Source organism: Protobothrops mucrosquamatus, unplaced genomic scaffold (assembly GCF_001527695.2).
Source record: "Protobothrops mucrosquamatus isolate PMUCROS unplaced genomic scaffold, P.Mucros_1.0 scaffold2256, whole genome shotgun sequence".
Lineage (NCBI taxonomy): Eukaryota > Metazoa > Chordata > Lepidosauria > Squamata > Viperidae > Protobothrops > Protobothrops mucrosquamatus.
This window is the reverse complement of record NW_015388345.1, coordinates 67,581-92,129: the sequence shown is the minus strand read 5'-3', so window position 1 is coordinate 92,129 and position 24,549 is coordinate 67,581. Positions and strand designations below refer to the sequence as shown.

Below are 24,549 nucleotides of genomic sequence, written 5' to 3'. Positions count from 1 at the left end.
AGTTAGCCAAACAAACAAGCAAACAAGCAAAAAAAAAAAAAAAGCCGACGTTTACACATATTATCAAAATGTAAGTACAAAAGTGCACAGGGTAGCAAAAAGAGAAAATTACGCTTCGGAAACGTGTGCAACATTTTTATATGTTTTAGGGAAATGACGCTCCGATGCTGCATATCAATTTTGATGCAATTCTTTTGTGGCTTTTCAGTCGATGGGTAAATAGAGAATCAAGTGAATCTAAGATGGGAAACAGAGAAAAACCCAAATGGGCAGATGTGTTTCGTCTCTGATTAATATTCATAGTTCTGTTACAACTGCTGCTTCGTTTCTACAGCACTTACATTTCACTGCAAAATAATAAAAGTAGTAAAAGTGTCATATAATGCATAGAATGGAATAGGAGGACAAAAATAGGCTGGTGTTTTGGGAGGGCAAGTGTGGCTTAGTGCTCAAGGTGCTGGCCTAGAAACCTGGGTGACGGTGAGTTCTAGTCCCACCTTAGGCACGGAAGCAGCCAGGTCACTTTGAGCCAATTACTAGGAGATGCTGAGTTCTAACCCCGCCTTGGATATAAAAGCCAACTGGGTGACTTTGGGCCATCCACCAGGTGATGGTGAATTCTAGTTCCGCCTTAGGCACGAAAGCCGGCTGGGTGACATTGGGCCAGTCATACATCTCAGCCCTAAGAAGCAGGCAATGGCAACCCATTTCTGAAATCTTGCAAAGAAAACTGCAGGAGTTTATCCAGGCAGTTATGAGGAGTCAACACTGCTGGGTGCCTTTGGATAAATCACCAGGAGACGGTAAGTTCTAATCCCACCTTAGACGTGAAAGTTGGCTGGGGGACCCGGGGCCATTAGCAACTAAGTTTCTGGTCCTAACTGTGGCCGAGGACTCCCTGTATTAGTCCAGGTAAAAGCGTCACATATCTACAGGTAATCGGAAGACACACACCTTCTCTTTTCATTGGATCATCCTGAACAACTGAGGCTGCTATTTATCAGTTCAACAATGACCAGGCTTCCTGTCCTTTTTATATCACATCAAGTAATTACACAACAACACAGGTCAGGCTCTGTAGCAAGGGATAAGTGTTGATAAGGCATTGCTAAACATTTTCTATCCAGGAGAAAAATCAACACGTCTTTCTTCTCGCTTTCTCTCAGCAAACATGGCTATTGCATGAAAACAGGCAAATCCATTGATGCTAATCAACTAAAGGACAGAGGCTTTAACCTTACTTTAAACTGCACCATGGATGGAAAGACAGCCTCTGAGGGCAGCTAATATACAGTGGCCTTATTTACCTAATGAATTTAACGAGATCCGTTAAAATGCTAGTAAATTCCTGGAAGCCTGGCAATCAGGCAAATTAGCCATCAACAGGCACACAGAGATAAACAACATCTACCTGCCATTCAAAAGAGACAATCAAAAAAATTAAAAGCTCCTGACCAGCAATCAGCAGCCAGATAAGCAGAAATTAACACCAAGCAGCAAACAATATCCCAATCAAGGAACTACCAACACAGTAAACGGCACCCTAGGTCAGCTAGAAATGAGAAGGAAAAAAATGGCTGCAGCCATGCTCATTCTAAAGTCTAAATGTCTTCTAAATGTCATGGTTCTGACAGACAGAGACATCCTAATTAAGGAACTGCCAATACTGACAGGAAAAGCCACTTGTCTTTAAATAGAGAGCAAAAGCACTGATGATGCTTCTAGCACTGGTGATGTTACCTAGTTGAGTAATGAAACGTCTGCAAGACAGAAAAAAAGCACCAAGGACCCCATAGAATAATACGAGTATCTCCATTGATCCCATCAGCTTGGAATTCGCGTTCCTGAATAAAGTTTGATGTCTGTATGAGACAGAAAGGAAAAAAACTGAGAGATTAATGTAACCAAATACGTGAACAACCAATTCTCTGTGTGGATGCCGCTTCTGGAAGTCCATTCTGGGCCTGGGCAACAAAAAATTAGCTACCGGTTCTGCCGAAGTGGTGCGAACCAGCTGAATCCCACCACTGAATGTAACCCCCGACTCAATCCTCTAGCCTGGAACAGAGACATTCTGCAAACAACCATCAGTTTCCCTGTCTCCAAAAAGGATATCAACTTTCACAAAACCTTGCATCTTCATAAACACATAAAGGTTTAAAAAAATGTGCTTCTTTGGGATCAGAAGCTAAGCATAGCCAGCCCTGATTCTTACTAGGAAGTTAAAAAAAAAAAACCAAACCCCTAAATTATAATAATTCTGGGCTGGCAATCTACAAGGTGGTATTCATGTAATACCAGCGGCTGAGTCTGATTCCGGAGCATCTTTAAATCGCAAAGACATTCTACACGTCAAAAAACTAAACGGCGAGGTAGCACATCGAAAGCACCAGAACAATTACGCTGGCGTAACCCAAGCCATTAATGTTCAAAATTAAGTGTAAGAAAAGCTGATCTCATCCATCACAAAAGAGAGGCGACTTGCCGGAAGGCCGGAAGGGCCTATGGAAACATCGTATTTCTGAATTAAATATCAGTCCCAAAGAAATAGGCATTCGAGTCGCAGGATAGGCAAAGAGTTATTTACCGAAATCACTGAGACGCATCGGAGGAGACCCGCCTTTCTCTCTGTACATGTCCAATTTCCAAAGAGAAGGGAGGTTGAAGCTGATTGAATAAATTACCTGTTGTTAATTAATTATTCACCCAGCTCCCGCCGTTGTCTCTGGATCACTGAACTATAATTTGTAGCTTAATCATGGATGGCTCTAATATATGTAAATTCGGTAACCATAAACCATTCAGCTTGGGCAACGAAGGGTGGAGAAACGCTTTGAATTAGCAGAGAATCTGGAGGAAGCTTGAGCGGGCAAAGTGTGCCGTTTGATTTGCGAACGACGTAATTTGGCGTCCCTTGCAGGAAACTATTCGCTTGCAGTGCCACCCAAGTGAAATTGATATTTATTTGCAGGCCACCCACCAGAATGCCAGCTCTTGCAGTGGGTGGGGGCAGCGAATCGGGTGCCCGTCTTTCCTTGAGATTCCCCAAGAGAGAGAACCGCAAAAACCACTTCGCACAAAAGAGAGGAAACGTATTGAAATGTTATCACACGCGCAACCAGAAGACAGGTTTGCAAAAAATCTATAAATGATTCTGTACAGGTAGTCCTCGACTTATGACTGCAATGGAGCTCAAAAAACTCTGTTGCTAAGCGAGGCAGTTGCTAAGGGAGTTTTGCCTCCATTTTACGAGATTCCTTGCCATGTGGGGGACACGGCAACTTGTCATAAATATGAGTCGGTTGCCAAGCCTCTGAATTTTGATTGTGTGACCCTGCGGATGCTGCAACGGTCGTAAGTGTGAAAAAGGGTCACAAGTCACTATTTTCAGTGCCTTTGTAACGTCAAACGGTCACTAAATGAACTGATGCATCCCCAACAGTCACGTGGATCAAAATTCAGAGGCTTGGCAACTGACTCATATTTCTGACCGTTGCACCGTCTGGGGGTCAGGTGACTGCCATTTGTGACCTGCTCAGATGGCTTCTGACAAGCAATGACAAGGGAAAAGGCAAATTCGCTTAACGAATAGTGGGAATTCTGCCCCCAAGGACCAACTGCGTTTTTTGCAGGGATGTGACGTTCAGATTTCCCATTGGCAGGATCCTCCTCCTCCTCCTCCCCCCCACTCCTTTCTAGCACTGATGATGTTACTTGGTTGGGTAATGAAACATCTGCAAAAAAACAACCAAGCTCAGAGAGCATCAGGGACCAACCCCTTAGTCATCGTCCTCCTCCTCCTCCTCCTCCTCCTCCTCCTCCATAATAAACCCCACTATAGAAGTATAACATTGTATTTCACAGGTACAACATACGGTGAGCCTAGAACTTATTAAATTGTTGAGTTAGGTCAAATCCAGCAATGGGAACAACCACTCTTATCTCTGCTTTTCTCCAGTCTGTTCCCCTCCTTCTGTCTTCCCTTCCTTCCTTCCTTCCTTCCTTCCTTCCTTCCTTCCTTCCTCCCTCCCTCCCTCCCTTCCTTCCTTCCTTCCTTCCTTCCTTCCTTCCTTCCTTCTCCTCTTCTCCTCCTCCTCCTCCTCCTCTTCTCATTAAAAAAAAATAGCCTATTATCCTAATCTGGATGCTCTCGATTTTGATAGTCAACTGTGGCCAGAAAAAGAAGAAGAATGTACAACCCTGACCTTTCCCGATCCTGCCCGTTTGGATTGGATTGGCCGCTCCTTCTGCCATTCTTCCCCATTTAGCAAAGCGGTAAACACGGACGGGGAGAAGGAAACTGGATGACATTGTCTAGCAAATTGCAGAATGTTGAAAAGGTCAGAAATTGCAGAATGAGGCTCTCCTGTAATTTACAGCTGCTTGGAGCTGTTCCCATTCTAATATCTCATTTGCGGGACCAGCCCAGCAACAGAACATTAAAGTCAACGTGTGAATCCATTTCCAAAGCTGGATTTTATATTCAGATTTGTATTTTATTTTTTTTTCTCCTAACGAAGAAGGAGAAGGGATTGCCAATTTACCCTGCGTTTAATTTCGATTTCTCCCTCTGGTAAACATAAAAGCAAAGCTGCTGGTTGTTTTTTTTCTCTTTGCTCCCCAGCTGTGGATCCAATAAATCCTATCAAAATTCAGAACTGGCAAATTCTCAAAATGCGACCGAAAGCATGAAAAGGCTTCCTGACTAATATCGTCTCCTGTTTTTTTGCATTTTTGGAAAGTGAACTTCACGTGAAGTATTAATACCACTTTACAATGCCTTGGTAAGGCCACACTTGGAATACTGCATCCAGTTTTGGTCACCACGATGTAAAAAAGATGTTGAGACTCTAGAAAGAGTACAGAGAAGAGCGACATCCGAGCTCGAAGTCTGAAATCAGGTTATAGATGTGCACGGATTTATAGAAGAGCTTAGCTGTATATTTATTCTACATATATATCATGAGGTAGTTCAGTTGTGATCTACATGGAAACTGATTTTGTTCACGGCAAAATGGGACTTATTTCTTAAAATACAGTTAAACACAAGCTGGAAATATGGGTGGAGCAGAACAAGGTATCTTGTATTTAAATACCTTCAAAAAGCATAGAAGTGGGTCCTAAGAGATGCAACTTTTAGTGACCTCCAAACAACAACTTGGTCTCAACAATTAAGAAGTAAGAGACATAACACTCTCTTAAACTAATCTGTTTAATGTACACTTAAAACCATTTAACTGAAGGTCTATCAAGGATAGGAGAGAAAAATGTTTTATCCAGTTGCAGGCATTTGTGCTACATGAACTGAAAAATTGTTCATTTGGAATTCAAGCTTCTTTAAAAAAAAAAAGAATTCAGTCTGTGCTAATATTTGCAAACGTGTGTTAGGAAAATGCCTGAACGCAGATGGGCAGATTCGTGAAAACAATAATAAAAAAATGTGTTCTTAACACTATTCGTTTACAAAAATGACCTGTAAGCAAAACTGAAAAAGGTGTGGTGTTTGTTATCTAGAGTGCAGCCTGATCATATATGACAGAATTTGCAAAAACGGGAAAGTGAAAACAAATAATAAAAAAATCTACTATTGTATCACCATTCCTGGCAGCAAGACGTTCCTTAAGTGGTACGTAAAGAAAGAGAAATTCCATCCAAGTAGTATCATGTGGAATGACTCAGTTTTTATTACAGGTAGTCCTCGCCTTACAACAGTTTGTTTAGTGACCGTTCGAAGTTACAACGGCACTGAAAAAAGTGACTTAGGACCGTTTTTCACTCTTACAACCGCTGCAGCGTCCCCAGGGTCACGTGATCAAAATTCGGACGCTTGACAACTGACTCGTATTTATGACGGATCCCGGGATCACGTGACCCCCCCTTTTGCGCCCTTCTGGCAAGCAAAGCCAATGGGGAAGCCTGCTTCACTTTACAACCGTGTTACTAACTTAACAACGGCGGTGATTTAACCGCTGTGGCAAGAAAGGTCGTAAAATGAGGCCAAACTCATTTAACGACTGTCTCGCTTAGCAACAGAAAATTGTGGTCGTAAATTAAGGACTACCTGTACAGAAGTGGGCAGAAAGGTTTCTGTTTCCTACATACCGTGCGTCACATTATAAATTCAGTCCTATTCTCCCCCAGTACGCTGAATTTATCAACATTTCTCCCATGTGCGGAGAAAAAGCAGCTGTTTCATGCACCGTTTCAAGAGTGGATGCGCTGATCTTCGGATCCATCCATCATATCCTTGGGTGAAGCTCAGACAATTAGCCCCATTCTCCAATCCGACGCAAACGTCCTCCTTGAAACCCTTGTTGGAGTAACTCCTCCCCCCCCCCCATTGCGAATGAAAAAGTAAAATATTGATTTACCTACAGTAATATCAGCCACACTCTGCTCTGGCTTCATTTCAATCCCATCTTCTAAGAAAGGAACTTACCCAACTGGACTTCAAGAAGACCCGTCTGGTTCTCTACCGGATACAAAGGCTGAGGGGGTCTGTTGGTGACCAAAGCTGAAAGAAAAAGGGGAAGAGAAAAGAGGAAGGGAGGAAATTAAAAGAATAATTCGGATCTGGAGACAATGAGTGTTGTGCAAAGGCTTGGATGTGCAGACCTGGATTTTTTTTTTTAAGACACCCATTTTTTTAAGATGACCATCGGCAGCATTCTGCTAGCTTTGGAATTATATTGATTAAAAACTCCCTGTATGACCTTGTAATCCCTCAGTTCAGGATAGAGTTGGGGTGACTGAATGGAGCTGAGCGTTTACTGGCCAGATGACCTTCCTGATGCCTACGCGGAGTTCACAGCAATATTTTTTTTTTTTTGCGCCCTGAGAGAAAAACCTCTGCACCACCTGGGATCGAACCCTTGACCTTCCAAGTGGGAAGCGAGCATCTTCCCCACTAGGCCCACACGCCGCTCCTTAGGAATTATATTGATGATGGCACCAAAAGCAACAACCAGAATCATATAATCCCATTTTATGCAAGTGGATCCTCAGCACAGCTAACAATGATGAAATAGATCAGTTCAACTGGAAAAAAAAATAATAAAAAATCATGAGAGAGAGAGAGAGAGAGAGAGAGAGAGAGAGAGAGAGAGAGAGAGAGAGAGAGAGCCATTTTATGCAAGTGGATCCTCAGCACAGCTAACAATGATGAAATAGATCAGTTCAACTGGAAAAAAAAATAATAAAAACTCATGAGAGAGAGAGAGAGAGGAGAGAGAGGAGAGAGAGAGAGAGAGAGAGAGAGAGAGAGAGAGAGAGAGAGAGAGAGAGAATCCCAAAGGTGCTTTTTCCAAAAGTCAACTGGACTTCCCAAGAAAGAAAGTCCAGTTGCATAGTGGAAAAAGCACCTTTGGGACAATCATAACCTGGTTGATAGAAAATCTTCATAGACGAGAGGCAGAAAGGGAAAGGGAAAAGGAAAGAGAGAGAGAAAAAGAAAGAGAAACAGAAAGAGAGAAAGAGAAACAGAGAGAGAGAGAAAGAGAAAGAAAGAGAAACAGAGAGCAAGAGAGAGAGAAAGAGAAACAGAAAGAGAAAGAGAGAAAGAAAGAGAAAGAAAGAAAGATAGAAAGAAAGAAAGAAAGAAAGAAAGAAAGGAAAGAAAGAAAGAAAGAAAGAAAGAAAGAGAAAAAGAATTTTTCTCAACTGCATCTTGTAGGTACTTTCTAAGCCTCTCATTGCTTATACACAGCATTTTATTCAAGATATACAAGGGATTCTCTTTAGCAGCGCGTGGCAGCCGCACACACCTCTTCTGTCCAAAGATGGAACAACTGACGCCAATGAAACATCAGGGCCACTGAGGCAACTAAATTACTTTTGGATTAGCTAGGAATAGAAAGTTGCTGGCAGGTGAGAAAAAAAAATAATCAATGCCTTTCATTAATGCACTTGGAATGCCATTAGTGGGAACAGGAAAGCCTGCCAATCATTGCGTTATCTCTACCGAGAATTTTCCAAAGCGGCCGGCTGGATTCGTACACAAGTCTTAAAGTCTAATTCGCTTAAATAGACACCGATGATGGAAAGTGTAGAGATCAATTGCAAAGGATTCGCTGGCGTGATTTAAAATCGGCCTGGGTCAGACCGAGAGCTCAGGCCGTGCGGAACTCATGAAGAGCAAAAATGCTCCTCGTTGGCTGAAAACTATTATTTTCAACAGTTGGTGGAGGGTATGAGAAAGAGACCCGCTCTCCCCAGTCCAGGTCCCATGGGACCCTCCTGGAGAATGTACAATGAAAACTCGGTACAGTATCCTTGCATCTCATCCCTAACTAGGTGTCAGAAATCTTCCACCCACACGAGATTTGTGCTACAGTTCCCTTCTCCTTGGAAAGACCATTTGGCAAACAAATTCTTTTTCCCTTCCGAGGACAAGCAGAACACAAATATTTTCATTTTGCTTCAGCTGATTTCCTTAATAAGAAGACGAAAAGGAAATAAGGCACGCCTTTTCTCCAACAGCAAAATTCATATGCAATTATCAGGATATCCGAGTGCATTTCAGACATTCAGAGTGATCCGATTCATAATAGATGTTTGAAATAGGGAACCTTTCTGCAGTTGACTAGAGAGAGAGAGAGAGAGAGAGAGAGAGATAAAACAGCCTGACAGGTAAATACAAATAGGAAACCAGGAAGAACACAGCCCTGAGAGTACATATTACTGAACACTGTAAATTCAGGATTTGAGCAAACTCTCCTTGCAACAGGTTTTCTCCTGTATGTATCTTGATTTCTTCCAGGATTTTCAATTACGGTTTTGATGAATGAGACTAAATGCTTTCAGGATTCAGGTGGTCAACTACCCTGAGATGGGGAGCAGATAAGCCAAGGCTGAAATAATAGCTTCAAGAAACCGCTTCCCGTTAAAAGCTGAGGAATTTCCAATACGATGGTCAGTAATGGAAAGAAGTGGACTTTCCATTCCCCAGAACTACGGAGGGTTTTTGATGTCCTCTACCCTTGATGAGGCTCGGTAGGCTCTGTAATACTTTTAACTTGTAATGGTTATAAGGTACAATCGATAGCTGAAGGACTGCATTTGTCCAATTTTTTCTCTCAAAAAAGATTGATGTGCAATTTCTATTAAGCGGTTCAATTTTCAAACCGAACAGTTCAAATTCATCCAAGGAAGTAACTATATATCCAACCACTCCAATTCCAGGTTGGCGCCGGTTTGCTTAACACTCAACCCCAAGTTTGCTATTACCATGAGCGATGACCATGATGGATGCCACTTGCAGGCCTCGCTGGAGAATTTCTTGAGTGGAAGTTGCATTTTTTCCAATTTGCAACCCAAAGAATTTTGCATTCTGGAGCACCTTAGCTCAGCAGGAAGATCAGTCTGGGAAGACACATTTCTCTGAAAGACAGCTTGCTTGCCACAACTCATTCTCTGAAATGTGTTGGATGAGCACACATTCAGCTGAAGAGAGATTAAAGCAGGGATGTCCAGCCTTGGCAACTGGGGAATTCTGGGAGTTGAAGTCCATAAGTCTTAAAATTGCCAAGACTGAACTTCCCTGCATTAAAGTGTCTGACAGTGTTAGAAATTCTGTTTATATATAGCACCACAGATCAAACAAAGAGCACTGTCACCATGTGCTTTACTGCTGAACTGTTTAACTGTAACAGAAAACTGGAAACTCTACTTAGGACAAAAGAACATAGACTATATAGACCATAGATCCAAACTTGTAAAACCTGCCATCTACTGGTAGTTGTTGCACAAAAATACATCCCAACAATACTTCTAACAGGTGTGTATGCCTGTAATTAGAACCCATAGCAATAGGCAAGAATTCCATCAGATACTCCTCTGGATCTCATTTTCAGATTGGCAGGTGGTTCTCAACTTACAACCATCCATTTAGCAACCGTTTGAAGTTACAATGGCCCTTAAAAAGGTAACTTATGCACTTATGGCTATTGCAGCAACCTCAGGGCCATGTGGAGGTGCTTGGCAACTGGCCTATATTTATGATAGTTGCAGCATCCCAGAGTCACATGATCACCAATTTCTAACCTTCCCAACTGGCTTCCGAGGTGCTAAAGCTAATGAGAGAAGCTGGATTTGCTCAACAACGGTGTGTGATTCACTTAACAAACCGGTCAGGCATAATGAGACCCGGCTCATAGGTCATATGCCACAAAATAACCAACCAAGATTCATTTTAGCTACACTGAGGGTGTTTTATTAACGCAGCTGCTTCCTCTTTAACTAAGCCAGTTAAACATAATGAGACTTGGCTCATTGCTCATGAAAGTAGCCACGTTTCTTTCTCCCATTCATGGCAGGAGATGATGTTTCCTTCAGTCATTTATCTGAATAACTCTCAGGAAGATAAAATGCTATCCAGGGAGGAACAATGCAAACCAGCTAGATGAACTCCGCTTAAAAGCTGACAGTGAGTTAGTCAGCTTAAAGTGGCTCCATCGTGAGCGAGAAATAAATATAAGTATATTGTAGCATTGTTGCATATTTGAGTGATTTGATAATAATTTGGCATTCCGGAGATTGAGCTGCCTCCCCTGCACTAGCACAGCAATATCAACCTGACAAAATGATTACGCCGGCATCTGACATTTGACAGAGCCCAAATAAAGTCGCTGTAACACAGCCCTGTCAGAGGATAAATGTGTTTGGCTTTGAAAATAAACATCTCACACTCTTTTTCTGTAAAATGCTTCGGCATTCAGCTGGGAGCGAGGGAGACCTCATTATCCCATGACAAAGTTCGGTTCCATTTGAAATTATTTATTCAAGGAGCAAATCCATCATTTGTCTGCAACAACTGGGGAACGGAAACATTCCCGGCGTTCGGATTCGCAGCTTGGGCACATCCTGATAATGTGGCATCAAATTTCCAGGGCTGTTCCTTTGCCTTGGGGGGAGCAGTTGGTGGGGGCCGACTGGTTTTCTTGAAGATGTTTCATGACCCAACTAGGTCACATCATCAGCGCTAGAAGAGAGCGGGGTTTGTGGAGTGGAGGAAAACAGATGGAGGAGGAGAACTGTGGGGTCCTTGGAGCTCTCTGAGCTTGGTGGTTTTCTTGCAGATGTTTCGTTACCCAACATTATCCATCAGTGCACTGATGATGTTACCTAATTGGATCATGAAATGTCTGCAAGAAAATCACCCGTCTCAGAGAGCACCAAGGACTCCCCAGTCCTCCTCCTCCTCCTCCTCCGCCTCCTCCTCCTCCTCCGTAGCACTGGTGATGCTATGTGGCTGGGCCATGAAATGTCTACAAGAAAGCCACCAAGCTCAGAGAGCAGACAGGACCCCCTCATTGCAACCCTGAGCTACAATCCCATATTCTTATATAACTAGTCGTAGATCCCTTGTACCGATTTGCTTCCCCTTCCCCTTATTCCCTAAAGGATGGGAAGTGAACTTCAGAAAAATCAACACAATGAGGAGGTTCAGGGGTTCAAACCTGAGACCCTTTACACACACACCCCTGGATCTTCGCCACTGCTGAGCCTCATTCAAGATTTCTGTTCGTTTCTAGGCATTCCACACCCTGAAGTTTATTAGCAGTACATTTGGATAAATGTACTGTATTAGCATTTGGATAAATGTACTGTATTAGCATTTGGATAAATGTACTGTATTAGCAGTACATTTGCCACTGTAGCTGTGAAGCCGATCCTACCAGCGTACCTCTTTGCATTTTCCAGGTGTGTTGTGCAGGATCAGAAACGCAGGGTTGAAACCTGATAAGCGATATCACTTCTACACTGTATTTGCCTGTTATCTGCTCAGCTTAAGCAACACAGCATGAAACCCACTTTCTAAATCCCATACAAAAGTCAGATTAATCACTCCCACTGGCGCTTTAACAGAAGTCTCACCAGGTTTAAGACTTCAGAGTAATTCTTTCTACCCTTCAAACCACAGGAAGGGAAAGAAGAGGGAGGGAGGAGGAAACTGATTTGTGGCAAAACAAGGAAATCTTTCCCTTTCCTAAACACTCGCAACACAAAACTAAACAAGCTTCTTATGCACTGATTAGATTAACCCTTTGGAGAACGTAATGCATCGACGAGAATGAAAATGGACTTGTTTTTACAAATCCAACTTATTTTTCGTACATTCCAGTTCAGCCAGAAATGATGGGAGGATGAAATGGTGCACCAAAATTAGGAGGTCTCCAACCAACCGTGTCAACTTTAAGACTTGTGGACTTCAAATCCCAGAATTCCCCAGCCAACCATGCTGGCTGGGGAATTCTGGGATTTGAAGTCCACAAGTCTTAAAGTTGACAAGGTTGGAGACCTCTGATCAACATGATAGATATCTTCCAGGGAGTACATGTTCTTCTGGATCTTTAAGATTTTAGATGGGAAACTTGTAGCCCACCCAGATGATGCTGGACCACTGCCATTTTTTTCTGGATTGCAACCTAAAGAGTCTTGACTTTTCTTCAGTTGGAAAAACATTATGGGATGTTTCCTTATTGTTGAAATGTCCCATGTCTGTTTTGAGCACCTTCATGCATTTCTCCAGGAAATGGGTGCACAATAGCGGTCACAGGACATTAGTGGCAGTGTGCACTCCAACACCACTGTGGAGGATTTTCAAATGATTGCAGAAATGTCACAAAGTCAGGATAGGGTTAAGAAGGAAAGGAGTGAAATATGCTTGTCAGATTCGCCCATCTTGATGCCACATTAAGAAACGGGGATGGTGAATCTGTCAAGTTCAATTTTTCTTCTTGTGGCTATGTCACATTTGGTTTGTGGAACTTGTATATCTATTTTTTTTAAATATATATATATATATATATTTCTCGCGCTAAAATGTGTATGTACACAAGCTTGCATTTCCCCCAGGATATTACGGTTAGAAGGAGCACCCCTCATCTGAGTCAAACCACTGGATCCATTCTGGATCATTAGTTCAATCCAATTAGAGATGAAATTGATTTGAAAATAAATTTTTAAAAAGCCTTCAGAGGCATCCAATTTGATTGACAATTTGATCTGAACCATCAATCTGGCTTTGGAAACGGTGATTTGACTCGGAGTCAATCAAATTGCCTTTGAATTGATTCTCCACCCCTAAAGCATCGGTACACAATTCCTCTATTATTTATTTTTTGCAAAATAATAATAATTCTCTCTAACAGAGAGCAGACTCGTGAAGATCTTTCTTAATAAACCTGCCTCCAAATTTTACAAGACGGTTGGTCGACGATAGAGAAATAGAGAGTCGGTCAGACAGACATAGGCACACTTTGAAAGAAATAAGCTTCAAGCCCTCAAGGGAGGATTTGAAAATGCAAAGTTTGCCTTCAGACGCAAACAAATTTATCCTCCAATTGTGTGACTCGTTCCTCAAGTAATCCGAAGAGCAGGAAGCAAATCATATAAAATGCTATTTCCATTTCAGCTTGGGGCAAAAGTCTTCTGAGAGCATCCTAGCAGATCTTCCCTTCTTGGGCGTTGTATAATTTCTCGTGGTGTCAGAGCTACTGTAATCAAAGCTCACACAGACACGGCCTCTGCTTCCAGATTCAAACTGCCCCTCTCACCAGATTGGATAAATCATGAGGATAGAAAACAGATCTTGGGGATAAAGAGGAGAGAAAAATAGGAGGAGAAATATTCCACTTGGTCCCATCATGGTCCTTCCTGTAAGCAGCCACTTCTATAACATTGACCAACAGACAGATTCTCTCTTCTTGTGATTTAAGAGTTCACAAATTTTGGGGCTGCAGAGCTGGTGGCTTTGAACAGCATCCTTTCTGCCCCAGTTGGGACACATCAAAACTATTCCCAGGCATGTCTATAGAGATTCTCAGTCATCCAGGTCACGGTTGTCCCAAAGGTGCTTTTTTTCAAAAAACAGCTGGACTTTGTTTTTCCTTGAAGATGTTTTGCTTCTCATCCAGTTCTGAAGAAGCACCTTTGGGATATTCCCAGGCATTATTTCATGGCTGAGGCAAAATATATGCTCGCCATTCAGCTGTAAAGGATATAATTGCGATGAAAACGTCTCCAGCAGTTCACATCTGTTTTTTTTTCTCTCTCCTGCACCCCAGAGGTTTAACTTATGCTCCACTTAGGAGATTCATCCAAGGAAGCAACTACATGTCCAACTACCCCAATCTCAGGTTGCTGCTGGTTCGCTTAACACTCAACCCCAAGTTTGCCATTACCATGAATGATGGCCGTGATGGATGCCGCTTGCAGGCCTCGCTGGAGAATTTCTTGAGTGGAAGTTGCATTTTTTCCAGCTTGCAACCCAAAGAACGTTGCATTCTGGAGCATCTTAGCTCAGCAGGAAGGTCAGTCTGGGAAAATATATTTCTCTGAAAGACAGCTGGCTTGCCACAACTCGCTCGCCCTGAAAAATTCACTCTCTGAAATGTGCTGGATGAGCACACAACTCAGCTGAAGAGGGATTAAAGCAGGGATGTCCAACCTGGGCAAACTTTAAGACCTGTGGACTTTAACTCCCAGAATTCCAGTTTTCTAGCACTGATGATGTTACCTAGTTGGGTCATGAAATGTCTGCAAGAAAATAACCAAGCTCAGAAAGCTCTAAGGATCCCACAGTCCTCCTCTCTCCTCCCCTTCCTCTCTCCTCCTCCTCCTCCTCCTCCTCCTCCTCCTCCACTACCCCCACTTCCTTCTAGCACTGAAGATGTTACCTAGTTGGGTCATGAAACGTCTGCAAGAAAACAACCCAGCTTAGAGAGTACCAAGGACCCCATAGTCCTCCTCCTCCTCCTCCTCCTCCTCCTCCTCCTCCTCCTCCTCCTCCTCCTCCTCCTCTCCACACACCCCACTTTCTTCTAGCACTGATGATGTTACCCAGGTGGGTCATGAAACGTCTGCAAGAAAACAACCCAGCTCAGAGAGCACCAAGGATCCCTCATTTTAACCCTCAGCTACAAATATTCTCCTTTATTGATTTTTTTTTAAATCAGGAAAAAAAAAGATCTCCCCTTAAACATACGTGTAAGGTTATGACTTTCAACAAGATATGGCAACGATGATGAAGAAGAAGGTGTGATAGACCTAAAAAAGCAACTCCTGATCGAAGTTGCCTGGCCCCAACCTCCTGGCCCAAGAAATGATGATCTACATCCTTTTCCCTGACATCTTTTTGTCAGTCCTGCTCAGGCTGAAGACAGACAGCACCTATTTGTATAAATTGCAGCTTTTGCTTCTGAAGGATCCCAAAAATATATAGTGCTGAGTTTAAGTCTCGAACCATTAATATAGTTAAAATATGCCATCTGCATTTTTCCCCCCACAGTGAGTGGTTCCAAAGCTATCATCAATCAAAACTAAATACGCTAAATATACAATTTAAACAGAATAGGAAGAGAAATATGGTTCCCTATATCACCTGTCATTGCATCAAATGTCTCTATTTGTCAACAGAGGCAAGAACCCAAGGCGTTCAAGGTTTCCGATACGCGTGCTTCGTAAATGAATTTCTTCTCACTTTTTAACCTCACTGGCATTACTGTTCCCTAAGCGATGGGAGTGTTGGAAAAAATGAGGAAAATTCACTCAAAAAATAAAATAAACAAAATAAATTATTTCCAGGAGATCGTGAGTTTGAGTCCCACTTTGGGCACCAAGTCAGTTGAGTGACCTTGGGGAACTATGGCCCTTTTATGACTTTATGGACTTCAACTCCCAGAATTCCTGGGCCTGGGTCACTTTCTCTCAACCCTAGGAAGAAGCCTATGGCCAATCACTTCTGGAAACCCCCCCTCTCTCCCTCCCTCCCTCTGTCTGTCTCTCTCTTTTTCTTTTCTTTCTCTCTCTCCTCTCTCTCCATCTCTCTCTCTCTCCCTCTGTCTTTTTCTCTTTCTCTTTTTCTTTTTCTTTCTCTCTCTCTCTTTCTCTCTCTCTCCCTTTCTCTCTCCCTCTTTTTTCTCTCTCTCTCCCTCTGACTTTCTCTCTCTCTCTCTCTCTCTCTCACACACACACACACACACACACACACACTGTCAATGTTACCTTGTTTGATTATCAGGATTATATTACGCCATAACTACTAGCGATATAGTTGTGTAGTAGACATGCTCTGTTTTGCGAGGGAGCTGCCCGTTTTCTGTTCCAATGGATGCATTTCAAAAAACGATTCCACCTTCTGAACCACACACCCCCTCATCCCACATCCCAGTTCCTTCCACCATCTGGATCTTCTCTGCATCAAGACCTCCACTAGCCTCACGTGTCGGGGAAAACAACTTTGCAAGCAGATTTCTGCTTCTGAGGAAGGAGGCCGGATTATCCGGTCCCGATGGCTAGATTAAAAGAGGCTCATTTAGCAAAGTCAGGGACGGAGCAGCAAAGCCACAGGTTTGTGAAGCAGTGCTGAATTTGCCAAGTGGAGGTTCACTGAGGCATGTCTGGAGGGCAAGAACCTCCCAAACTGCACCAGATGGTTGAAAAAGAGGAGAGAGAGGAGAGAGAGAGAGAGAGAAAGCCAATCAACAACTGTTTCCAAAATCATATCTCTATACCTGGATCAACAAGAAGTTGGGGGGAACCTTCCCTCCCATCTCCCTGCCCCAGAGTTTATCGGCAAACAGCCTGGGTCTTGAAGCATGAAACCCAATTGTCTTTGCTTGGATAGACATTGGAGAAATTAATTATAACCAGACTGCACACTTGGTCTGTATGTTTGGGGTCTCTCCCTCAACCCTAAGCCGAATCTGTTCAGTGCTGAATCTCTGAGCCCTGAGGTTGTCCCAGAGGCACTTGAGGCTGTAAGCATCCCTCTCAGTTTTTTTTCCCCAATCTCATCAGCATTGTGGTGACCATGTGGCTCTGAACTGGGTGGGTGGAGAATGAAAACCAAGAGGAGAATCAATATATTCGCCTCCCTCTGGACTTACTCACTGTAAAACGTGTCTAATGTTGTAGACACTGTGCAGTAAATGGGAAAGACTATTGCATGCTTGCAGACTGCAATGGGACGTGTGGATGACCTTGGGGAATGGATGGAAGAGATGCTGCCTAGGAAACAAACAGCGAAGAGAGGCAGGAACCCTCGGAGGACGAAACTTAGGGAGGACCTACCCTTATTGATCAGATGGTCCAAAGTGGGGGAGGGGGAGAGCCAAGAGGCAGATTATCAATGTAATGAATTAATTGGCAGAGCCATCCGTTCCATCGGATTGTCTTCTCAAATGTTCATAAACAGCCACGTGCGATTCAACAATCCAAAGGTAGTGCAGGGCTGAGACGATATTAATGTGTATGACTTATTAATGAATATTTATGAATTTTATTGGCAACAGAGGAGGGAGAATGGGATTTCTAACACTTCTGGAGAAAATATGACCATTCCTATTATTCTGATATGTTTTCAACCTCAATTCTCCTTCCTGGCTTTTCAAGGAACGTGGTCATCTCTAGCCAGATCTGTTTGGCGATGATGTATCGTCACGATCCAATGCCTGGCAGCTTCTGCCACAGACCCACAATGACACCAAAACACCACCCCCATCCCCTCCACCCATGCAAGGACATCATTGGATAACTTTTGGGACCAAGTGCTTGCATCCCAACAAATGTAGCAGCTAGCTAAGTTGCAATGTTGACACTCACGTCTTTTATAGTGGATCCTGACTGTGATCAATTCAGAAAAGAAGAAGGAGGAGGAGGAGGAGGAAGAAGAAGAAAAAGAAGAAGGAGGAGGAGGAGGAGGAGGAGGAGGAGGAGGAAGAGGAAGAAGAAGAAGGAGGAGGAGGAAGAGGAGGAGGCAGTAAAGTACAGATAGTCCTCAAGTTACAACAGTTCATTTAGTGACCATTCAAAGTTACAACGGGACTGGGAAAAGTGACATAACCATTTTTTCACATTTACAACTGCTGCAGCCTCCCCACAGTCATGTGATCAGAATTCGGATGCTTGGTAACACATTTATGACGGTTGCAGCGTCCTGGGGTTACGTGATCCCATTTTGTGACCTTATGACAAGCTAAGTCAATGGGGGAAGCCAGATGCAGTTAACTATATCGGGGTCCCCAACCCCCGGTCCGTGGACCAGTACCGGGCCACGGCATGCCAGCAACCGGTCCGCACAAATAAGCAAAGCCCCATCCGTGGGATGTAGGTAGCACACAAAACCACACACTCTCCAGTCCATGGAAAAACCTCTCTCCACGGAACCGGTCCCTGGTGCCCCAAAAGTTGGTGACCTCTGAACTATATTACTAACTTCACAACTGCAGCGTTTCCCTTAACAACCGTGGCAAGAAAATAATAAAATGGGGCAAAACTCCCTTAAAAACGGTCTCGCTTCACAACAGAAAACTACTGTAGGTCGTAAAGTGGAGGACAACGGCTAAAAGCACGGTCAGACAAAGCAGAAGCAAGCATGACTTTAAAAAAAAATAATAATCTTGATTGAGAGTCTTTTGGAGAAAATATTTCAATCCACTCAAACGGCCACCGAGTTCGCTCGGTTATCCGAAGGCACATATGGGATGTAACACCGCCCCCTTCCCCCAAAATAACTCCCCGGGTCCCAGCAGGCATCAGGGCAGTTGGGTGGAAATAGAGCACATCATGATGTCTCTGCCTTCATTAATTTCACAACCTTCATGAGGGACAGCAAAAAGCACACTGTCCGTTCTTGGCAACCATCAGAGTCTATTACTGAGGATGGATGCCAGTTCCGAGTGCATTTGGTGACAATCCATTTTCAAATTAACCTTTTTTTTTTTTTTTTTGGTTACCACTGTAAAATCGCGAGGAAACAAAAGAAATGCCGTTTTGCATTAAAGACCGCTGACACAGCCTCGGCCGGTTCCTGTAAAGGGCTTGGTGAACTTTGCTGATTTTGTAAGGAAAGCTAAGCAGGGGTGGAACCGGTTCACTTTTGGGTGGGAGACCACTGAGAAGTGCCAGGGTTTCCAAGCTAGGCTGGGAAGGTGGTGGCGCAGTGGTTAAAATGCAGTATTGCAGGCTAACTCTGCCAGCAGTTCAGCAGTTCGATCCCGACCGGCTCAAGGTTGACTCAGCCTTCCATCCTTCTGAGGACCCAGATTGTTGGGGGGCAAGAGGCTGACTCTGTAAACCACTTAGAGAGGGCTGTAAACCACTGTGAAGTGGTACACAAGTCTATGTGCTACTGCTATTGCAACTGTCTGTTTGGCAATCTGGTGGTGATGGATGAAGAAACGAGGAGAACCAGGAATAGGATCAGCTTTAATTTAGAGGAAAATCTTTATTTTCGAATTAGAGGTACCCAACAAACAAAGGCCTGTTCTCTAGATTTTTTTATGGGTTTCTATTATCATTTAGGATGGAAAGAAGCATTAAAAGACTAATGGGATATGCTCCACTCTTGTATTTTGAGGGCTGCTCCCTCAAGGACATCACAGGGATAAAGACCCCGGCAGTCCCAAATCAGAAAGGAGCAATTCAAAGGAATGTTTTGTTTTTTCCGAGGGAAAGTAAAGAGAGATGTTTGTTGAAAACAACAACTCCAGCCACCAAGATAAAAGAAAGCGGATGAGAGTGCAGTGTGAAGCAGAGTACAAGGTTGGACTCATTAAATAGATATATTTTTCCTTAGGCCTGATTCACTGCAAGAGAGATGTATTTCCCCCCCTTTTGTTTACATTCACTTCACTAACCCTTTATTAGCAATTTCTTTTAACATCTCAAATTTTTTCCACTCTGTGTGTGGAAAATAGTTCCTTCCTTCCTTCCTTCTTTCTTTCTTTCTTTCTTTCTTTCTTTCTTTCTTTCTTTCTTTTTCTTTCTTTTCTCCCTCTTTCTCTCCTTCCCTCCTTCCTTCCCTTTCCTCCTTCCTTCCTTTCTTCCCTTCCCTTCCCCTTCCTTTTCTTCCCCTTCCTCCTTCCTTCCTTCCCTTTTTTCTTCCCCTTCCTGCCTTCCTTTCACTTCCCTTCCCTTCCTCATTTCCCTTCCTTCCCCTTTCCCCCCTTCCTTCCTTCCTTCCTTCCTTCCTTCCTTCCTTCCTTCCTTCCTTCCTTCCTTCCTTCCTTCCTTCCTTCCTTCCTTATTATGACTTGTTTTATTATGGCTTGTTGGATCCAGAGACCCTGTGGTTCAAACGTTCTCCCCCTTACTCCCTCCCCTGCCATTTCACAGGCTTACAAATCTTGGTGTTTACTTACTTATTTTTAAGTTGATCTCACCCTTCTCTCTTTTTCCTAAAAGCCCTTTACCAGGACACGGATCGTTAAATTCAACACGGTAGCCTCTTTCCATCTATCTGTACTACATGTAGCTGTCCAAGTTAACACCTCTTAAAACATGCTTTGGGGCATTCCGACAAATGTGCTATATTTTTTCCCCCTATAGTAGTTGTGGTGACTTTTAACACTTTTTTTCAGGGGAAAAAAAAAAAAATCAAAGGAGTGAATATGAAAGGTTGTTTCTTCCTCCAGATTGGATAACATCTTTAGCTTTTTGTCCAAAACGAAGCAAAGCCTCTTTGCAAGATTTGACATGTGATCTCCAAAGCAAATTGTTTATCAGAATTAGACATCGGAGAGCAATTTTTTTTTATTTATCCTTGGCCAAATCCTCTTCGACAGGCATTCATGATAAGAAGAACTTAATCCTGATGCCAGAGAAAAAGCTGGCTATAACAGGTTGGCAGAAAGAAAAATCCAATTTTTGGATCGGAAAATATATGTTTTGTTCCTTTTTAAAGATTTCATTTACTGATTCATCTATTCTCTTCTGCCTGGACCCGCGCCTGTTTCGGTGCTGTAGTTTCAGCGTTGCCCAAATATTTGAAATATTTCACTGAAATGCAGAAAATATCCCTGTAGAACTGGCAATCCAGAACAACATCAGCTGTGGTTTCTGGGGTACCAATATCATAGAGGCAGTATCTGGTTTCATAGGGGGTTTTCCTATATTTTTCTTCCAGGATATAAACACATTAAACCCAGCTAATGATTAAGTCTGCTAAATTTGAATTTGGGAACTGGGATATGATATAAAAATGAGGGGTCCTTGGTGCTCTTTCAGTTTGGTTGTTTTCTTGCAGTGCACTGATGATGTTACCTAGTTGGGTAATGAAACATCTGCAAGAAAACAACCAAGGACCCCTTATTTCAACCCTGAGCTGCAAATATCCCCCTTTATTGATATAAATATGAGGATAGGTTAGGCCAGGGATAGGCAACCTTGGCTCTTTTATGACTTGTGGACTTCAACTCCCAGAATTCCTGAGCCAGCATGGCTCAGCTTGGAAACTCTCCCTTTCCCCTCAGCATGGCTGGCTCAGGAATTCTAGGAGATGAAGTCCACGAGTCATAAAAGAGCCAAGGTTGCCTACTCTTGGGTTAGGCACTAAAAATTGGTTGCTTGCAATTACAAGAGAATGTAGCCATTTCTGTTCGGTCTTCTGAATCTAAAATCCCCTGCCTTAGTATTGAACTAGCTTCATCTGACTCTAAGATTAAGAGTTCCTCAGCACCAATCATCTTGATTTTAGGAATGGTGTTTCTATCTAACCTGACCAGAACTGACTGCCAGCACCATATTTAGAAGCCATTAATTCCACAATTTAATTATGTACAGGCTACATCAACCTCACTTAGCAAGGGAAGTCACTTCACAAAGACAAACACACCAACTGACTTTTTTTCTACATATAATTCAGGGCAAGCAAACTCTCCCCAGAAATTACCCAGAAAATGTAATAACTAAACATCAAATCCACAGGCAAAAGAGAGAGAGAGAGAGATGATTAATGGCCCAGCCATCTCAAGTGGGACACGGTGTACATGCCACATTTTGGCGTAAAAACCATCCACTTCCATGAACTTTTCTATAAATCAAGCTCATTCATACGAACCGCATATTAACACCAGCTCCATAAAGCAAGCTTTCTCACTAAATCTGGAATCAGAATACGGTTAACATAAAAACAAGTTACTAATTTCAGTGGAAACTGGGGCTAGGGAGACGAGCAGGCAGGTTTTACTGGAGCGTGATCGCTCAAAACGTCATTTGCTAGCTTGGAGGAAATACAAAGTCAGGAAAATTATACTGTTGGATCCCTTCAATAAGCCGAGCATGGAAATATTGTTATTAAGGAGGGGGCTTTTCTGGTTAACAAGGAAACTGTTATAAAAAGGCAGGACAAGAAGCAATGGATCAAGAAGAGATTCAACCTCTAGAACTAAGGAGAAACTTCCTGACAGTGAGAACAATTAATCAGTGGAACGTTTTGCCCTCCAGAAGTTGTGGGTGCTTCATCATTGGACGTTTTTAAGAAGAGAGTGGACAACCATTTGTCCAGAATGATTTAAGGCCTCCTGCCTGAGCAGGGTTGGATTAGAAGATCTTCAAGGTCCCTTCCAACTCTTTCATTCTGACATTCTGTTAAGTTCTTCCCATACTTAAAATGGCCTGATTGGTATAAAGAAGCAATGGGATGAGAAGTAGAAGGCAGTCACAATTAGGGTGGTCTGCAGAAACGAGTATATGCAAACATACTAGCCTGGAGTTGCAGAGGGAGGGACTTTTTCCCAGAGAGCAAAGTGACAGTGGAGCTTGGAATGCCTGGTGGTCAGGGAGAGGATAAGATTGGACCATCCCTAGCAGTTCACTGTGTTCATCTATGAAGATAATTGCTTTAGTCTGGCAAGATTCTGACTGTAGGTGAGCAACAACAATAATATTTTTTTTAAAAAAAAAACTACTCAGAAGTAAGTCCAGATGTCATTCTGGGTTCTTTGAGCCTGACAGCAGGGTCTAGTCAAAAAGTCAAGTCTACAACAGAATGACTGAAGTGTGCATAAATGGTCAAAGTATTTGAATGTCCAGAAGAAGACATTGTTGAATAAGCAAACTGATAATGAGCAAAGCTATGCCTGACACATGAGAGGCCAAGGCTGAACAGGAATCCAGAAATTCAGAATCCAGCAATACTCACTCACACTGGTGATGTTACCTAGTAGGGTCATGAAATGTCTGCAAGAAAACCACCAAGTTCAGAGAGCAGCAGGACCCCACTGTCCTCCTTCTTCTCCTCCTCCTCCTCCTTTCTACACACTCCACTTTCTTCTAGCACTGATGATGTTACCTAGTTGGGTCATGAAATGTCACCAAGCTCAGAGTCCATACGTCAACCCTGAGATACAAATATCTTCGCCTATTGTTAAGTCCTGTGACTCACCAAACAGGAGTAAATCAGCAAGGCAAGACCAGAAACTGGGATTAACACTGGGGTTAGTCATCGGCTTCATTGTGACTTGTTTAATTTTTATTAAACATGTTACGTGACCCTAACCATCGCTGGCTGGTCCAAAAAAATCATGGCTATACATGGCTTAGCACAATGTGAAACCAGTTCGTGTCTTTTTACACTTTGAGGGAAGCTTTTCCTGTCTGAATGAAATCTCCATGCAGAGAAAAAGAATATATCAAAATGACCCAGAAATAAGTAAAACTCAGCTAGAAACATTATCCCATGGAGTTGGCTAACTACCTTAAATGACAGAGAACCCAAGTGGGATGTTAAAGGAGCTAAACCCATTTATGTCCTGGGTAGGGGTAAGTGCATCACATATTCTTTATTAGCCTATATGTATGTTATGTTAGCACACCTCAACTTGATTTAATCTGCGACTCTAATGTATTCCAAATCCATTAATGGAGACAGTGTGGGAGAAACACGTGCTGGAATAAATTCTGCCAAAACAGACTAAGTGAGACAAAATCACCCAGCTCAACAGATTTTGTAACTAAGGTCGCTATCTAATTTCTTGGAACAAAGATTATACACAATATTCATTATTTTTAGATATTATAAACACCAGCTGTTCTGGTGGGAATAAGTATATGCAAACATACATGCTCAGAAAAAAAAAGATACTGTATCGTATTTAAACAACTGTTTTGAAACATCACTGATAATTCTTAATCATATCTTCAGGGTTAAGAGGAGAACGTGTATTTACAAGCCTTGCTTTATTGAACATGATTGGATTTGATCCTGGGTGAACGTTATTGATTGTTTTCATTCTAATTTGGTCTTGCAGAGACATGACGTAACCAGAACTAATTGGCTGCATGATTTGACATTATCATCTTCCTGCCTGACCTTTGTTATCCTAGATTAGACAATAGGTTGACTGTCTATAGGTTGAATCATGGCAACTGGACTAAACATTGTTAATCTGAGATGTTTCATTGCTCAAAGTTTGGTCCAGTTGCCATGATTCAACTTATAGACACCTTTGGCCTGGATGATTGAGTCTTCAATGACATATTGAAAGCCACACGTCTTCAAAGAAAAACAGGAAAGTCCAGTTGCCTCTTGAAAAAGCACTTTTGGGACAACCATGACCTGGAAGTCTGAGAATCTTCATAGAATAAATCAGTTTAACTGAAGCTTAATGTGTGATCCGGGTATGTTTGTGTTATATCACCTTGTGGGAAGATGCACAATAACATTTCAGAATTCTAACCTTCAAATTACAGCAGTATTTGCAACTTTCCAAACTCTTGCGATATTAAAAAATGTATACGAGCAACAAATATGTAGCAGGACCTTCT

The 24,549-nt window shown here is 42.6% G+C and overlaps 1 protein-coding gene across 1 annotated transcript in view; it reads right to left on the bottom strand.

Annotated features, from left to right (window-relative positions):
• Positions 1–6,439: 6,439 nt before the first annotated feature.
• Positions 6,440–24,549, bottom strand: part of LOC107295187 (X-linked interleukin-1 receptor accessory protein-like 2) — a gene marked incomplete at its 3' end in the record, with an annotated part of 49,573 nt that continues 31,463 nt past the window's right edge. Inside the window, exon 5 of the mRNA XM_015824490.1 lies at positions 6,440–6,514. Coding sequence (XP_015679976.1) covers positions 6,440–6,514 — 75 coding nt within the window. The remainder of the gene's footprint in view (positions 6,515–24,549) is intronic.